General features: G+C 37.0%; 1 protein-coding gene across 1 annotated transcript; it reads right to left on the bottom strand.

Moving 5' to 3' along the window:
* Positions 1-12,651: 12,651 nt before the first annotated feature.
* Positions 12,652-14,031, bottom strand: LOC131631645 (uncharacterized). Its single transcript, XM_058902418.1, has 4 exons — positions 13,635-14,031; positions 13,371-13,553; positions 13,146-13,223; positions 12,652-13,004 (listed from the first exon to the last, which is right to left on the bottom strand). The coding sequence occupies exons 1-4, from the start codon at positions 14,029-14,031 to the stop codon at positions 12,652-12,654; spliced, it is 1,011 nt and encodes a 336-aa protein (XP_058758401.1).
* Positions 14,032-14,322: the final 291 nt, after the last annotated feature.

Genomic DNA, 14,322 nt, shown 5'->3' with positions numbered 1-14,322 from the left:
GATTATTGGCGCCCATGAGCATCGTGGAAGACATAGCCCGACTAGAAAACCTATGTCTGATTTCAAAAACTAGCATAATACCAATAACCTTATTCATTTTCCCACTTATGGGGCTATATTCACGTGGTCAAACAAGAGGGATTCTTATATGTATGTGGAGAGACGACTCGACAGGACTATTGGTAATTTGCTCTGGCTTGAAATCTGTACTAAGATATCGGTCTCCACTTTTAATAAAAGTTCTTTGGATCATTACCCGCTACTTTTCAAATTCCATACCAATGAATTTAAGGTGGTGCCCAATTCAAAATCCTTAAAACTTGCTCCCTTCATAGCGTTTGTAGAAGGCTTATTGAATCGATTTGGGCTAAAGAGGTTGTCGGTTGCCGTATGTTTGTTCTGACCAAAAGATTGCACATGCTGCAATGAGCGTTTAGAGATTGGAACCGCAACATCTTTGGAAATGTGTCAAACAATGTTAAGTGTGTGGAAGAGGCTTAAGGGAAAATTCAATGTCAAATTCAATCTGATGGAGGTGATGCCCAGCTTCGGCAATAGGAAATTTCGGCTCAAATTGCTCTTGAGGTTGCGTTAGACATGGAGGAGTGTTTTTGGAAGGAAAAAGCTAGAGTGAAATGGCACTTAGAAGGTGATCAAAACACTTTAACTTTTATCGTGTCACCAAAATTAAGCACAGGTTGAAACCGCTTTCCTTGTTGAAGCACGAGAAAAAGGCGATTACTGATCCCCAAGAGATTGCAGCCCGCACTATTAATTATTTCCATAATCTTTTTTCTTCTAACTCTGTTGTTGTGCATGATTTTAGCTTAGTGGGTGATATCATCCCTTTGGTGGTCGACGAAAATATGAACGATATTCTCACAAGGCTTCCTTCTATGGAGGAGATTTCTACTGCAATTTTTTCTTCGAACAGGGATAGTGCTCCTGGCCCGGACAGTTTTTTTGGGGGGGAGGGGGGTTCTTTCAAACCTACTGGGATATTATTAAAGTGGACTTTTTGAGCGTTGTTTTGGACTTTTTTCTTAATGGTTGGATCCTAGGAGTTTTTAATTCCTTGGAGCAGTTTCGCCCGATCGCCATTTTGAATTTCAAGTTCAAGATTAATGTATAGAAGATCATTGCAGACAAGCTTGCTTGTGTGATGCCTTTTTTAGTTCGCGGGAACAGGGGGTTTCATTCATGGTAGGAATATTCAGGATTGTATAGGCTTGGCTTTGGAAGCGGTTAATCTTTTGGATTCTAAGAGTTGGTGTGGCAATATTGCTTTAAAAGTGGATATCAAGAAAGCTTTCGATACTTTTAACTGGAATTTACTTCTAAGAGTCCCAAGCTCTCTTGGTTTTAACATGAATTTTCATTCGTGGATCTCCTATATTCTTCATTCGGCATTTCTCACCTCAATATCCAAGCTCTCACTTTGGTTTTCACTGATTATGCGAATCTTTCGGGTCAAGTTGTAAACTGTGGAAAATCTTTTATTTACGGTGGTTCCATGTCGCTGTCTCACCTCAATATTCTTACTAACCATTCAAGCTTCCAAAAGGGATTTGTCCCTTTCATCTACATGGGGTTGCCGATTTTTAAAAGGAAACTTAAGAGGGTTTTTTACGGCCTATTACCGACAGAATCATCAACAAGCAGGGTGCTAGGAAAGGTTCGATTTTATCTTATGCTAGAAGAGTTAAATTAGTTAAATCCACCATATATGGTATGCGGAATCATAGCATGTCAGTATATTATTTGTCGGCGCCTCTTCTTTATGATATTGAGAGGGCGGTTCGGAGGTTCATTTGGAGTGGGGAAATTATCCAAAAATAAAACAGTGAGAGTGGCTTGGAGGAATATTTGCAAACCCAAAGCTGAAGGAGGGCTTGGTATTAGACCGCTCTTCAACCTCAATGATGCTTTATGTAACAGCCCGGGCCCCTCGCAAGGCGCTCCCGGCACTATTACCTCACGTTTTTGCCTTTCATGGGAATCGAACCATGTACCCTGTAGTTCAAGTACATATTCAATCCATTCCCACTACCAATTGAATTTGCAACACCCTAGAGTGCTTTCGGGATGATCGAATGACCCCACAAACCAACACAAGTCTTTTCAGCGTGCTTTGACCTCACTCGCACGCTTTCTGGTAAACTTCCCAGAAGGTCACCCATCCCAGAATTGCTTCAAGTTAAGCACGCTTAACTGTGGAGTTCTTATGGAACGAGCTACCGAGAAGAAGATGCATCTTGTTTGTATAGGTAGTACCTATCAATCCTTATAAGCTTCCTTTCAACCATGCAGTCCCATACCTGCACAGCCTTAGAATCCCTCTCATTCCAATGTGGCGACCACCCTTGCCCTCTTCGTACTCAAGTGTTCCTTACAGTCCAACTACCCTCGCCTTTTTCGGTCTCGGGTGTTACATGCCCACCAGCTTCCGCATGGTTCGTCCTCGAACCACATCGTATTGGGAGATGTCTGGATCTAATACCATTTGCAACGCCCTAGACTGCTTTCGAGATGATCGACTGACCCCACAAACCAACACGAGTCTTTTCAGCGTGCTTTGACCTCACTCGCACGCTTTCCAAGAATCTTCCCAAAAGGTCCCCATCCCATAATTGCTCCAAGTTAAGAACGCTTAACTATGGAGTTCTTACTGAACGGGCTACCGAAAAGAAGATGCATCTTGTTTGTATAGGTAGTACCTATCAATCCTTATAAGCTTCCTTTCAACCATGCAGTCCCATACCTACGCAGCCTTAGAATCCCTCTCATTCAGATGTGGCGACCACCCTTTCCCTCTTCGGCCTCAGGCGTTCCATGCGGTGCAACCACCCCTCGCCTTTTTCGGTCTCGGGTATTACACTTTCAACTTGAAAAGAGCTTGGGCCATTTTTATTTTCTCCACGGAGTCAAGTTTTTTTGCAAGAACAATTTCATCAATCATCACTTTTACTCCTCCTTATGGTCCAGCACCAAGCATGAGATGGGCAACGTGTTGGAAAATTATTCTTGGTGTCTCGGGAATGGTAGCTCGATTAATCTTGGCACGATAAATGGGATGGCTTTCCATTATGTCTCGAGGATGATGCTCCAGCGGTTATTGATGTCATACCGGTTAGCAATATTATTGTTGATATCAGTTTGGATTTTTCTTTATCCTCCACCATCATTCCGCCCTCTATTCAGGCCCGAATTAGCACTTCTCACATTCCTTGTGATGCTCGGACAAATACTCGAATTTGGCATCATTATATTAGCGGTGATTTATCTCTTAATTTGGCTTACAACTTTAAACATCATAAAGGTATTATTTTGGATATTTGGCGGTGTATTTGGAATAAGTTCATTCCTACGGCTATGTCTTTCTTGGTGTGTCGGGTGATTCATAATAAACTTTTGACGATCTTTGAAAAAAGCGCAGTTTCTATTTCCCTTCCAAATGTGACCTTTGTTGGTTAGATGAGGAAACAGTTTCTCACCTTTTTTTTCGCGTGCTCTTTTGCCTACAAGCTTTGGTTGTGGCTTAAGAGCATGCTTAACACCACTCATGGTTTCTTGGGCTGGCCGAATATTTGGAGTTTTCATGGGACGGCTGGTTCGGAGCATAGTAAGGTAATCTCCAAAGTCACCATCATTTTTTACTTTCAACTCAATTTGGAAGGCTCACAATTCTGTAAGATTTAATGATACCCTTACTATTTCTCTTCCTCTATTTCTTTTATTATGGCAGCGGTCTCCATTATCAGGAATGCCATTGCTATTGATTCGCATATTTCTATGCATGATTTTGAGATTCTTAAAAGGTTTAAAATTATCATTCGTCCGCCTTGTGCCCCGAATATTCAGGAGGTTCTGTGGCAGCCTCTCGGAGAATTGGACTAAGTTAAAATGTAACGGTGCCTCCTTATCTTCGAGTGTCTCTGCTTGTGGGGTTATTGCTAGAGATAATCAAGGTTATTTTTGGGGTTATATTTCTTCTCCTTTAGGTGATTCTAACTCTCTCATTGCCAAACTCTAAGGTGCAATGTTTGCCGTAGAATTCGCTCATGAGAGGAATTAGAAATTTGTTTGGTTGGAATCAGGCTCGAAAGCGGTAGTTAGAGCTTTTAGTCCCTCGTATAGTGTGGCTTATTTGATTAGAAACCATTGGCTTCATTGTATCAACTTTGTTTCGAAGATGAAATTTTCTGTTTCTCATATTTATAGAGAAGGGAATAACTGTGCAGATTCCCTTGCTAACTTAGGTTTAGCTTTGACCAATACTACTCACTTTTCCTCTATACCTTCATGTATTATAGCACATTTTTTAAAGAATAGGCTAGGTTTTCCATTCTTTAGGTTCTCTTATTCTTGAGAGGGTCTTGGTATAGTCCCCCCTCTCTTTTTCTATTCCGTTTTATTTTTATATATATCTTATTAAACACCCAATGAATAGGAAACAATCAAAATCTAGGATTGACTCTCTTAGGTTGTCCCTAGTAGAGTCGCCATTTGTTGCTACCACGAAAAATAATAGAGTCTCCACTGAACATATTTATCCCACCGGGGGAAAGGAATATCAGTAAACCTCAAACGATCAAGAACAAGGTCTCGCGATCAGAGAAATGGGTATGAAAGTCAGTTACGCGGGGGGAGGTATTAGCACCCCTCACGTATATGGTACTCCACATGATCCACTCTTGTTTATCTCTAATCAAAGGGTGTATCTACAATACTACTTACTTGCTAAAAGGGAAATGTAATGCATGAATAAACAAAGGTTTTTAATAATTATGCTCACTAGAGTTTCTTGAACTCTATGCCTACGTACCTCCACTATGCAATGGAGAAGTCAGAGCGTCATAGTTCTGCTGAAATTTTTTTTGTTTTTTGTTTGTTGTGTGTTTTTAGTGGACAATCGTCCTTATAACTTGCCATTGATTGGTGTTTTTGTTAGGAGAATAATCTCAAGTGCTTCCCTTAAACAAGCGAGACTTGAACCTTTCCTCCTTTATTATGAACGTGTTTAACCATTGTTAGGTGTTTTATGATTTTCTTAGGAAAAGAGATTTTAGTCTTATTATATTCACATGCGGAACATAAAAGCTAAAGGGATCTCATTCCTAATTGTTGTCATGCAATGATGTACCTAAAGTTGAAATATCAAAGGGTTATCTAACTTAGTGTTGTCATGCAATAGTGGCCCTAAGGTCAAGAATAAGGGAATCCTACTTATATGATCATGCTTGGATACAACTCTTAAGTCTATTTTATTCTTCTTAATCAAGATCCTAAGGGAGCATGGCAATCACAAAGCAAAAGAAGAGAATTAAGACATAGTCTCAAGTGTTTAACCAAACACCTAAGCACAAGTAAAACAAACTTAGAGGTTTCGACATCATCACAAAAGCTAAGAAAAAACTAACAAGTCCGAAGGAACAAAAGGTAAGGTAACATACCATGGAAGCAACCACACAAGTGAACATGATTAACAATCAACAACCCTAGTAAGAACAAAAGTTTTACACATCATCACAAACATGATATGGGTTTTGCATTCCCTTAATCAAGGCACCACAAGTGTTACATGGAAAGACAAGTATGATTAATCAATCAAACAACTTTTCACATGCAAATTTCATCCCCTAAACATGTATCTAATTCCATCTTAACATCGAAGTGTTACATACAAAGAGGAGGTAGTATGCCTAAGCTATCAACACAATTAGCACTCTCTATGAATTCAAGGCGAATTGCATTCTAAAAGAGTTCCTAAATACAATTTTAAATGATCATTCAACAAACATGTCAATACAATAAACAAATATCCCAAATGAGATCAAGACATCATACCCTTCATCAAGATATTCAAGTCATACAAGTGGTTCCACAACCAACATCAAGTTTCAAACCAACAAGCTAAAGGCTCGAGTATGTTCATGTTATCAAACCAAACATTTATACAATGAAGAAATAATGACATGTCATGTGATATGTATCAAAAGTAGCTTCATATAATCATGGTTCACTTATACAAGTTCAAGCAAGCAAACATTGAGAAACTAGTCAAAGAGTATACATACTTCATCAAGTCATGGAAGGAGTAAGTTTTAATATGTGAAGGAATATAAACTTGTTGTACAAGCTAAGAACAAGCTACATAAGATATATATCCATATAGGGTAGTAGCAAACCCAACACAAGAGTACTTTATTCAATGTTCAACATTTAAAGCGTTCACAAAAGGAGAACATGTAATTCATCAACAAACTAGACATGCGTTCCCCCTTAAACTAGGACAATGAGTTCAATTAGCATATGACCCAAATTTGTTCAAGGAATCAGGGAACATAAGTACATAATCATGTCAAAGGATAGCCTACCACATCAATTGAACATCATTCAAGGCATCAAAGCATTTTCATGAGAAACAAGTCAAAGATTGGTTCAAAGTTGATGAAGTCATTGAGAAAAGTTATTACAAGAGTAAAATTCACACAAGGGATAGAGAAGTTTCAAAGTGTCTATCTAAATAGACTTCCCTAAATCTTAGGGGTCATGATCTTCAAGGTTTGGGCACTAAGCTTCTTAACCTCACACAAGCAATCACAAAATAGTGGAGAAGAGACAAGTAGTCATGCATATTCAAGTTGACAAACAATTAGCACCTAAGAGGTGTCACAAATAATTAAAATGGATGAGAGTAGACCTTGGGGGGTAGAAAAACATGTGTTTGCATCCTATTAGAATTCACAAATAAATTCTAAGCATTTGAAGTTACACATATCAAGCATTGAGTGCATACATGGATCAAGTAGCAAAGTTATCTCTTAACTTGGTTCATTTGAAGGGAAAAGAGATTAAGGAATAAAGATTCCAAGAAATTAAATACAATGATAACCAAACAATTCAAATTATAGGTCAAAAGACCTCGTGCTATTTCATGTCATCAAAGTGACTCATAACATAGCAATGAACATACAAAGGTGTCATGTCTTGGCCTACCAATCTTACATCAAAAGAAAAGTCTATTAGGAGGCAGACTTATCATGGTAAGGTTCAAGAAATCATGCAAATAAGGAGATATAAAAGGTCTTAGAAATCCTAAAATATCACATTATGTGTCCACAAACACTCATGTCATTACAAACAAGTATAGGCCACAAGGATAGGCAATCATTTAACATTAGGCATGGCAAATATTTAACTTGAACAAGGCAATGATGATGATAAAAAAATTCAAGTTAGAGGTCATGTATACCCTCTTAAAGACCTCACAATCATGTCAAACAAATACTCCCTTATGGTTGTATAAATTCATTTCCTAAGAGTCACAACAAGCAAACATGTGTATGTACATATAAGGAGGGAATCAGGTCTTAAAACTTCAAATCAAAGAGCACTTAAAAAAACACTTAGGCTATGTTTGGGAGTTTGGAGGGGAGGGGAGGGGAAGGCTTCCAAAAATGAAATTTTAAAAAATTATAGAAAAATATTTGACATTTTTTGAAAAAATGACTTTGTTTAGAATGATAAAAGAGCCATTATCATTACTAAATTTTTAATTTTCAGAATACTATAACAACCTAAAAGATAATTGGAAAATTTATGTAAGCCCTTCAAAACCCTCCAAAACCCTCCTTCAATACAATTTTTGAGTTCCCCCATTTTATGGGGTTTTTGGTGTTATGAATAAACTCAAACCCTCCAAAACCCTCCTTCCCAAAATCTTTTTATCCTTTTCACCCAATTCTTCTTATTTTTCAAAACCCTCCCCTCCCTTCCCCTCCAAACTCCCAAACATAGCCTTAAAGATCCTAACTTGAAAACTTCATATCACCTTTAAGATGTTTAAACATGGCCAAAAAATTGGCTGCATGCCATTTAATTTGGTAATTTAAGGCTTACTTGAAAACATATCCAAACAAACATACATGCCAATCAAACCCTTGGAAAAAATACTAAAACAATTAAAAAAATTGACAAAAATACAATCAATTATCCTATCATATTAAAGAGTCTTGAATATATTTTTATGCATTTTTTATTCCATCTATAATTGATTTACCAATAAAAAATTATGAAGGAAACAAAATAACTAAAATCTGCCTATGGGGGGTGTTCAAGTAAAAGCCTGGAACTGAATTCTCTACTATGGCGCTATTGGGCTCATCATATGAGGGTGTCAAAAGCGTATTTGCTTGGCCCAATGAAAAAACCAAGTCCATCAACGCCATCTCTCATATTGATCCAACGAAAAAAAAGAAAAAGTTTGAATTCATATAAAGGGTGCTGAGATGGCAAAGCTCTAAAGCTGCGCCCAGTTATAAAATGCCACGCGTTCTGGTTAACCCAAACAAAAGCCAATGCCGTAGCCCTAGCTCCGGTTATCTCTTCCGTTTGCCCCTTCGACGGAGCTACAAAGAACGCCCATAAAACTCTACAAAGATCATTCTCTCACTCGTAATTGCGAGGTGAGTTCGAATCCGGCCTCAAAAGTGCAATTAGAGGCTTATAACATACAGAACGAAGACGCACAACATTTGAAAGTAATGTGATAAATCAAGTTTATGCAACTATGCTACTCCAGCAAACATAGCCTCTTCGAGGAGGACTTCCAGATGCAACTACGCTATATGGTTCTAGCAAGTTCAATCCTAAGAATGGTACAGAAAGAGCGTAAAAGAGTTGCGAGCGATTTTGATTATAGTTGTTTAATTATATTTAATTAATATAATTATACAGTAATTAAATTTAATTGATAAATTAAATAATAATAATAATAATAATAATAATAATAATAAAAATAAAAATAAAAATAAAATACTAATTAATGCAATATTTTTTAATTCAATAAATTACAATAAACAACTTTTAGCAACGATTTTGGTCGGGTCGTGGCAAATGATGGGTGGGGTTCCACTTTTTTTTTTAATAAGCAATTGAATATAAGATATCGCACTACGGGTGCAACCCTTACATCGAGAACACACTAGGAAGTTTTGTTACAAAGTAATGGTAATTTATACCAATCATAAAAATTGATCCTACTCAGAGATTCCTTATTACTAACCCATCTCCATGAAAAATACAAGATGTTTGATATCACCTCATCGAAACTAAAAATACCGTTATAAAAATGATTGTATTTCTCATATTCCAAGTACATCAAACTAAAGCTATCCATATTGTGTTTATATTAGCTTTAATGTTGGTGTTTTTCACCTTTTCTTGTATACTCCCAAAGGTCTTGAATTCCTCATGAGAAAGATTAACATCATTACCCAACCACATATAAATTCTATTCCAAACCGCCTTTGTGACATGGCATTGGTAGAAAAGATAATCCAAAGATTTCGGGTGGTTAGAACAAAAAGGACAATCTATGGAAGTAAGATTAGACACACCTCTATTGACAAGTTGAACTTTTAACGGTAGTCTATTGATGAGGAATCTCCAAGAAAAAATCTTGATCTTTGCCGGAATGTTTGTCTTCCAAATGACATCCAACAACTTGATAGTGGGTGTTGGCCAAGCTAGATCCTTTGCATTAGACACCAAGTGCGAAACACTAGACACCGAGAAATCTCCGTTTGAGGTTAGGTTCCAATGGAATTCGTCCGTTGCCAATATGTCCGACACTACCCCTTGAAGAATCGTTTTCAAGTCCCTAAATTCTTCGCCAATAACCGTGCCCGTTGCGGATAAGATGGTGGAAGGAGCGGTCGGAACCGGAGAATTCAAAACGTCCACACCAAAGATGGCTTCCAAGTTCCACGTAATGTCACCATGGTTAAAAATAAGGAGATCACTCACCATGCATAATTTGTTGGTTGTACAATGAAACAAATGCGCAAAAGAAACACGGAGCAGTTGATCGTCCAACCAACAACTATGCCAAAAAATAATATTATTACCTTTTTTGAACTCACATTTAACCCAATCGGTGAACCCTTCACCCAAATCATCCTCTTTGAAATCATTAAGAACAATGTCTCTCCACCATCGAGAATCATCCCGATTTAAAAGATCCTTGCTAGAAGCTAACTCTTTTATTTTCGGGTTATGATATCTCAAAAGTAAAAATCTACTCCATATTGCCTTATCCTCCTTTAAAATTCTCCACTTCCATTTAAGAAGAAGATATTTGTTCATCTCTCCCACACCTCTAATACCTAACCCTCCTTTCCCTTTGGGCTTTGCAAACATTCTCCCACTTAACCCAATGGATGCATCTTGATTTCACATTCCCACACCACAAAAAATTGCTAAGAAGACTTCTTATCGCTTGAATAATTTTACTCGAAGCTTTATAAAAAGAAAGAGTAAAAATAGGGATAGCATTGAGAACGGATCCAATAAGAGCCACCCTCCCGCCAATGGATATATTTCTTCCCTTCCACTTAGTGAGTCTTGATTTTATGTTGTCAATCACCTCTTGCCACACCTTTTTCTTATACACACCTTCACCCACCCAAATACCAATGCCAACTTATTTGGTGTGTTTGTAAACTGAAATACAAACTACAAGATGAAAGTTAACGAAGCGGTTTTAACTATACATAGCACACAACAAACATGCACACAACATATGTATTGATGTTTTATAGGGGTAATAATGAAAAGAAAATAGGCCAGCCCTAAAATCTACGTATACACTTAATATATAGTTATAGAAAATGATAAATGCACCATGCGATACGATGAGTTCTTATTTATATTTTAGATTTTAGATAATGTTCAGTAATCAATATCAAACTCTTACATGCAGCCTCGCGACATCCTTTTCGAGCAAGATACAATATTGCTCGAAATTTCAAAAATAACATGATGATGGCAAAATCTAAGTTGCCTAATCCAACTACCTGTAGACGTTGCAACGCAAGACTGTTTCACCACGAATCACGTGACACATGTTCTTCTGGTGGGAAGGTATCATTTCCAATGGTTGATGCTCCTAAAGAATTGCAAGAACTATTTTCGGATGGTTCAGCAGAGGGAAAACATTTTAGGCAGCATATTCGAAGTTACAACCATGTCTTCTCTTTCACTTCGATTGGTGTTCACGTCGATGAAAAAATTCTTGCGTCTGGTCGTGGTATATATACATTTCGTGCTCAAGGAGCTTTTTACCATAACATCGGAGGTTTCTATCCAAATGAGGGTGATAGGCCGCGCTTCCTACAGTTATACATCTATGACACAGATAACGAGCTACATTATAGAATGCGGGAAAATCCACAACTACACCAGACAGTGGTTCAAAAACTACAACAATTGCTCCATCAGTATAATCCTTTTGTAATTAGGTTCGGACAATTGTCCTTACTTCCAAATATCAATGACTGTAGCCTCATACTCAAAGAGCGTCCAAGTAATCACCTTCAATATAATCTTCCATCTACGGAACAAGTCGCTGCAATTATTGTTGGAGGTGATACTGAATCTATGGCATACGGAAGGGATATTAATGTCATTCGCCATGATGGCAATCTAAAGAAAGTACAAGAAACAAAAGGATATTATGATCCCTTGTAGTATCCTATATTGTTTCCATTTGGGACGCATGGTTGGGATGTTAACATGACAAATTGTAGTGGACGAAGAGTGTCATGTCGAGTGTATTACAGCTACATGCTTCAGGTACATTTGAGTTATTTTTTACTACATCTATAACAATATATAAAGAGGATACAACCTTTTGGACTGGCTCTTTTTCTATACCTATTATACCCTCTGTCACTAAGTTAATTACAATAAGTAAACACTTTTTTAATTTATTTTTTATTGAAAAATTAAAATAAATAAAAACAAGTTGTATACTCACAAAACATTTGATAACCGCAAAAAAAAACAAAACCGCTGCAAGTTATTGGGTGGTTTATTTTCCATCACACTTATAACTAATTGTTAAATTCATCCACAATTCCGTAATCAAAATCACGCCATCTATTGATATAATTACATTCAATTTCTAAATTTGTTCTCCTACTGCAATGGCAATTTGTATCACGTGTCTTACCATTATGGGCAAATTGCAACGATAATTGTATCGGTTATATCTACAAAATTTTATATTTCAATAGCAATTTGTTTCAAGTTGTATAATTGCTTTCTACATATATCACACAACCAAAATTTTAATTAAGGCCATCAAATTTTCAATTTTAATTCTATTTTTTTTATTTTCTATTCTAGATTTATTGCGGAAGTGTAAGAGAGGTATTTTATTTGTGAGAGAGATAGAGATAGAGAAAGATATTATAGTATTTTAGACAACATGCATTTATTTTTATCTTAATTTTATTTAATTTTAACAATTGTGTCTAAATAGAATTATTTTTAATAGAAGGTTAAAAAAATTAATAAAAATATACATGCGTTAGCGAAATAACATCGTCGGATATCAATATGAAATGCAAAATCAACGGATTATAGTTATACTGTATAGAAATACATATCACAAATTTTTTTCTATAAAATAAATAATAAATTATATTAAACATTTTAAGAAAAAAAACATTTTATAATGAAAAGAAATGAAAAGGAGTGGTTGAAGATGGAGGCAGAGTCGTGATTCGTTTTACCCGCTAACATCTTTGCAATGATCTTATAAATACTCCCCACTAAACATATGGGCCGATATTCAAACAAGTCTTACGGATTCTTCTTTTTAGGAATAAGATCAAGGAAAGAGGAAGTAATGAATTTAACAAGGGTACCTTTATGATAGAAGTCATTGCAACACTTCATGACGTCTTCTTTAATGAGAGACCAATACCTTTTGTAAAACTCCAAAGAGAAACCATCCGGCCCCGGACTCTTGCTACCATCACACGACCAAATAGCTCCCTTCACTTCATCTTCCTCGAAAGGTTTCTCTAAGCCCGACGAGTCTTCCGAAGATAAAGTGTTAAAATTGGTCCCTCTAAGCTCCGGCCTTAAAAGACATTCTTCTTTAAAAAAACTTTCATAATGCATGAAAGTGAACTCTTTAATTTCTTCAACCCCTTCCAATCTTCCCGCCAATGTGTCAATGGAGCAAATAACATTTCTTCTTCTTCTTCTTTATTTTAGAGAATTGTGGAAATAGAGAGTGTTGTCATCACATTCGGAAAGCCAAAGTTGTCTCGACTTTAACCTAAGGATACCTTCTCTCTTGTTAATGTTATCCCAAAATTCCTCCGCCACTTTTATTCTTTTCACAACCACATCTTCCGGAACGTTACCTGTAAAATGAACAAACATGTTATCTAAAGAGTGCAACTCTTTCCCATCTTTGTTGATTTTGAGGTCTATCCACCCATAGACATTCTTGTTCCACCAAGCTATCCGGTTTTTGAGAGTTTTCAACGTTTCGACCAAGCAATAATCACCTCTTCCTTTGACCACAATCTTATTCCACTCCTCCACGAAGATATCAAAATCCTCATGTTTGAACCACATATTATTGAACTTAAAAGGTTTAGGACCCCAATCCTTTCTATTATCTTTCAACCAAATAGGCGCATGATCGGACACATCCCTCTCGCCAATATATTGGCACTCCACCTTCCAATCTTCAACAAAACAATCCTATAGAAGGAATCTATCTATCCTACTCATAGACTTGCCATTACTTTTAATCCAAGTAAAATTGCCTCCTATAGTAGGAAGATCCACCAACTCCATATCCTCTATGAACTCTTTAAAAAAAATTATCTCCCTCCTATAGCTACGGCTTGACGTCCCAATTCTTTCTTCTAAAGAAGTGATAGAATTAAAATCTCCACCTATGCACCAAGAGCCTTTAATGTTGTTGTTTTTGAACTCACATAACCTATCCCAACACCTTTTCCTCGTAGATATGTCACAAGAAGCATACACATTCACAAAATAAATAAGTTTACCTTCCTTCTCCATACAAAGACCTAAGAAACCCTCTCCTCTGAAACTAAAGTTTAGATTGAAGAGATCCTTTTTCCACATCGTAAGAATGCCTCCCGACGCCCCGTTGGCATCCAAATGCGACCACTCCACTTGATTGTCACCCCACATTTCTTTCACTACATTAAACTCTATGCCACTTAACTTTGTCTCTTGAATAAAGAAAATATCAACATCTCCTTTTTGAATGTGATAGACGACTCTCTTCCTCTTGGCCCGACTTCCTCCACCTCTTAAGTTTACGGAAAAATAATCATGGGGGTGGTTGATTATTGATCCCCGTCGTCGCCACATCCCCTTTGGTATCCCTAGATTCCATTTCCTTTACTTTTGATATTGGATCAAATTTGTCAGATATGTTCTTGATGCCCAGATTATTCATTGAATTCCACAGCCCCTCTG

This window comes from Vicia villosa, unplaced genomic scaffold, assembly GCF_029867415.1.
Source record: "Vicia villosa cultivar HV-30 ecotype Madison, WI unplaced genomic scaffold, Vvil1.0 ctg.000853F_1_1_1, whole genome shotgun sequence".
Taxonomy (NCBI): domain Eukaryota; kingdom Viridiplantae; phylum Streptophyta; class Magnoliopsida; order Fabales; family Fabaceae; genus Vicia; species Vicia villosa.
This window is presented reverse-complemented; position numbering and strand designations above follow the sequence as displayed.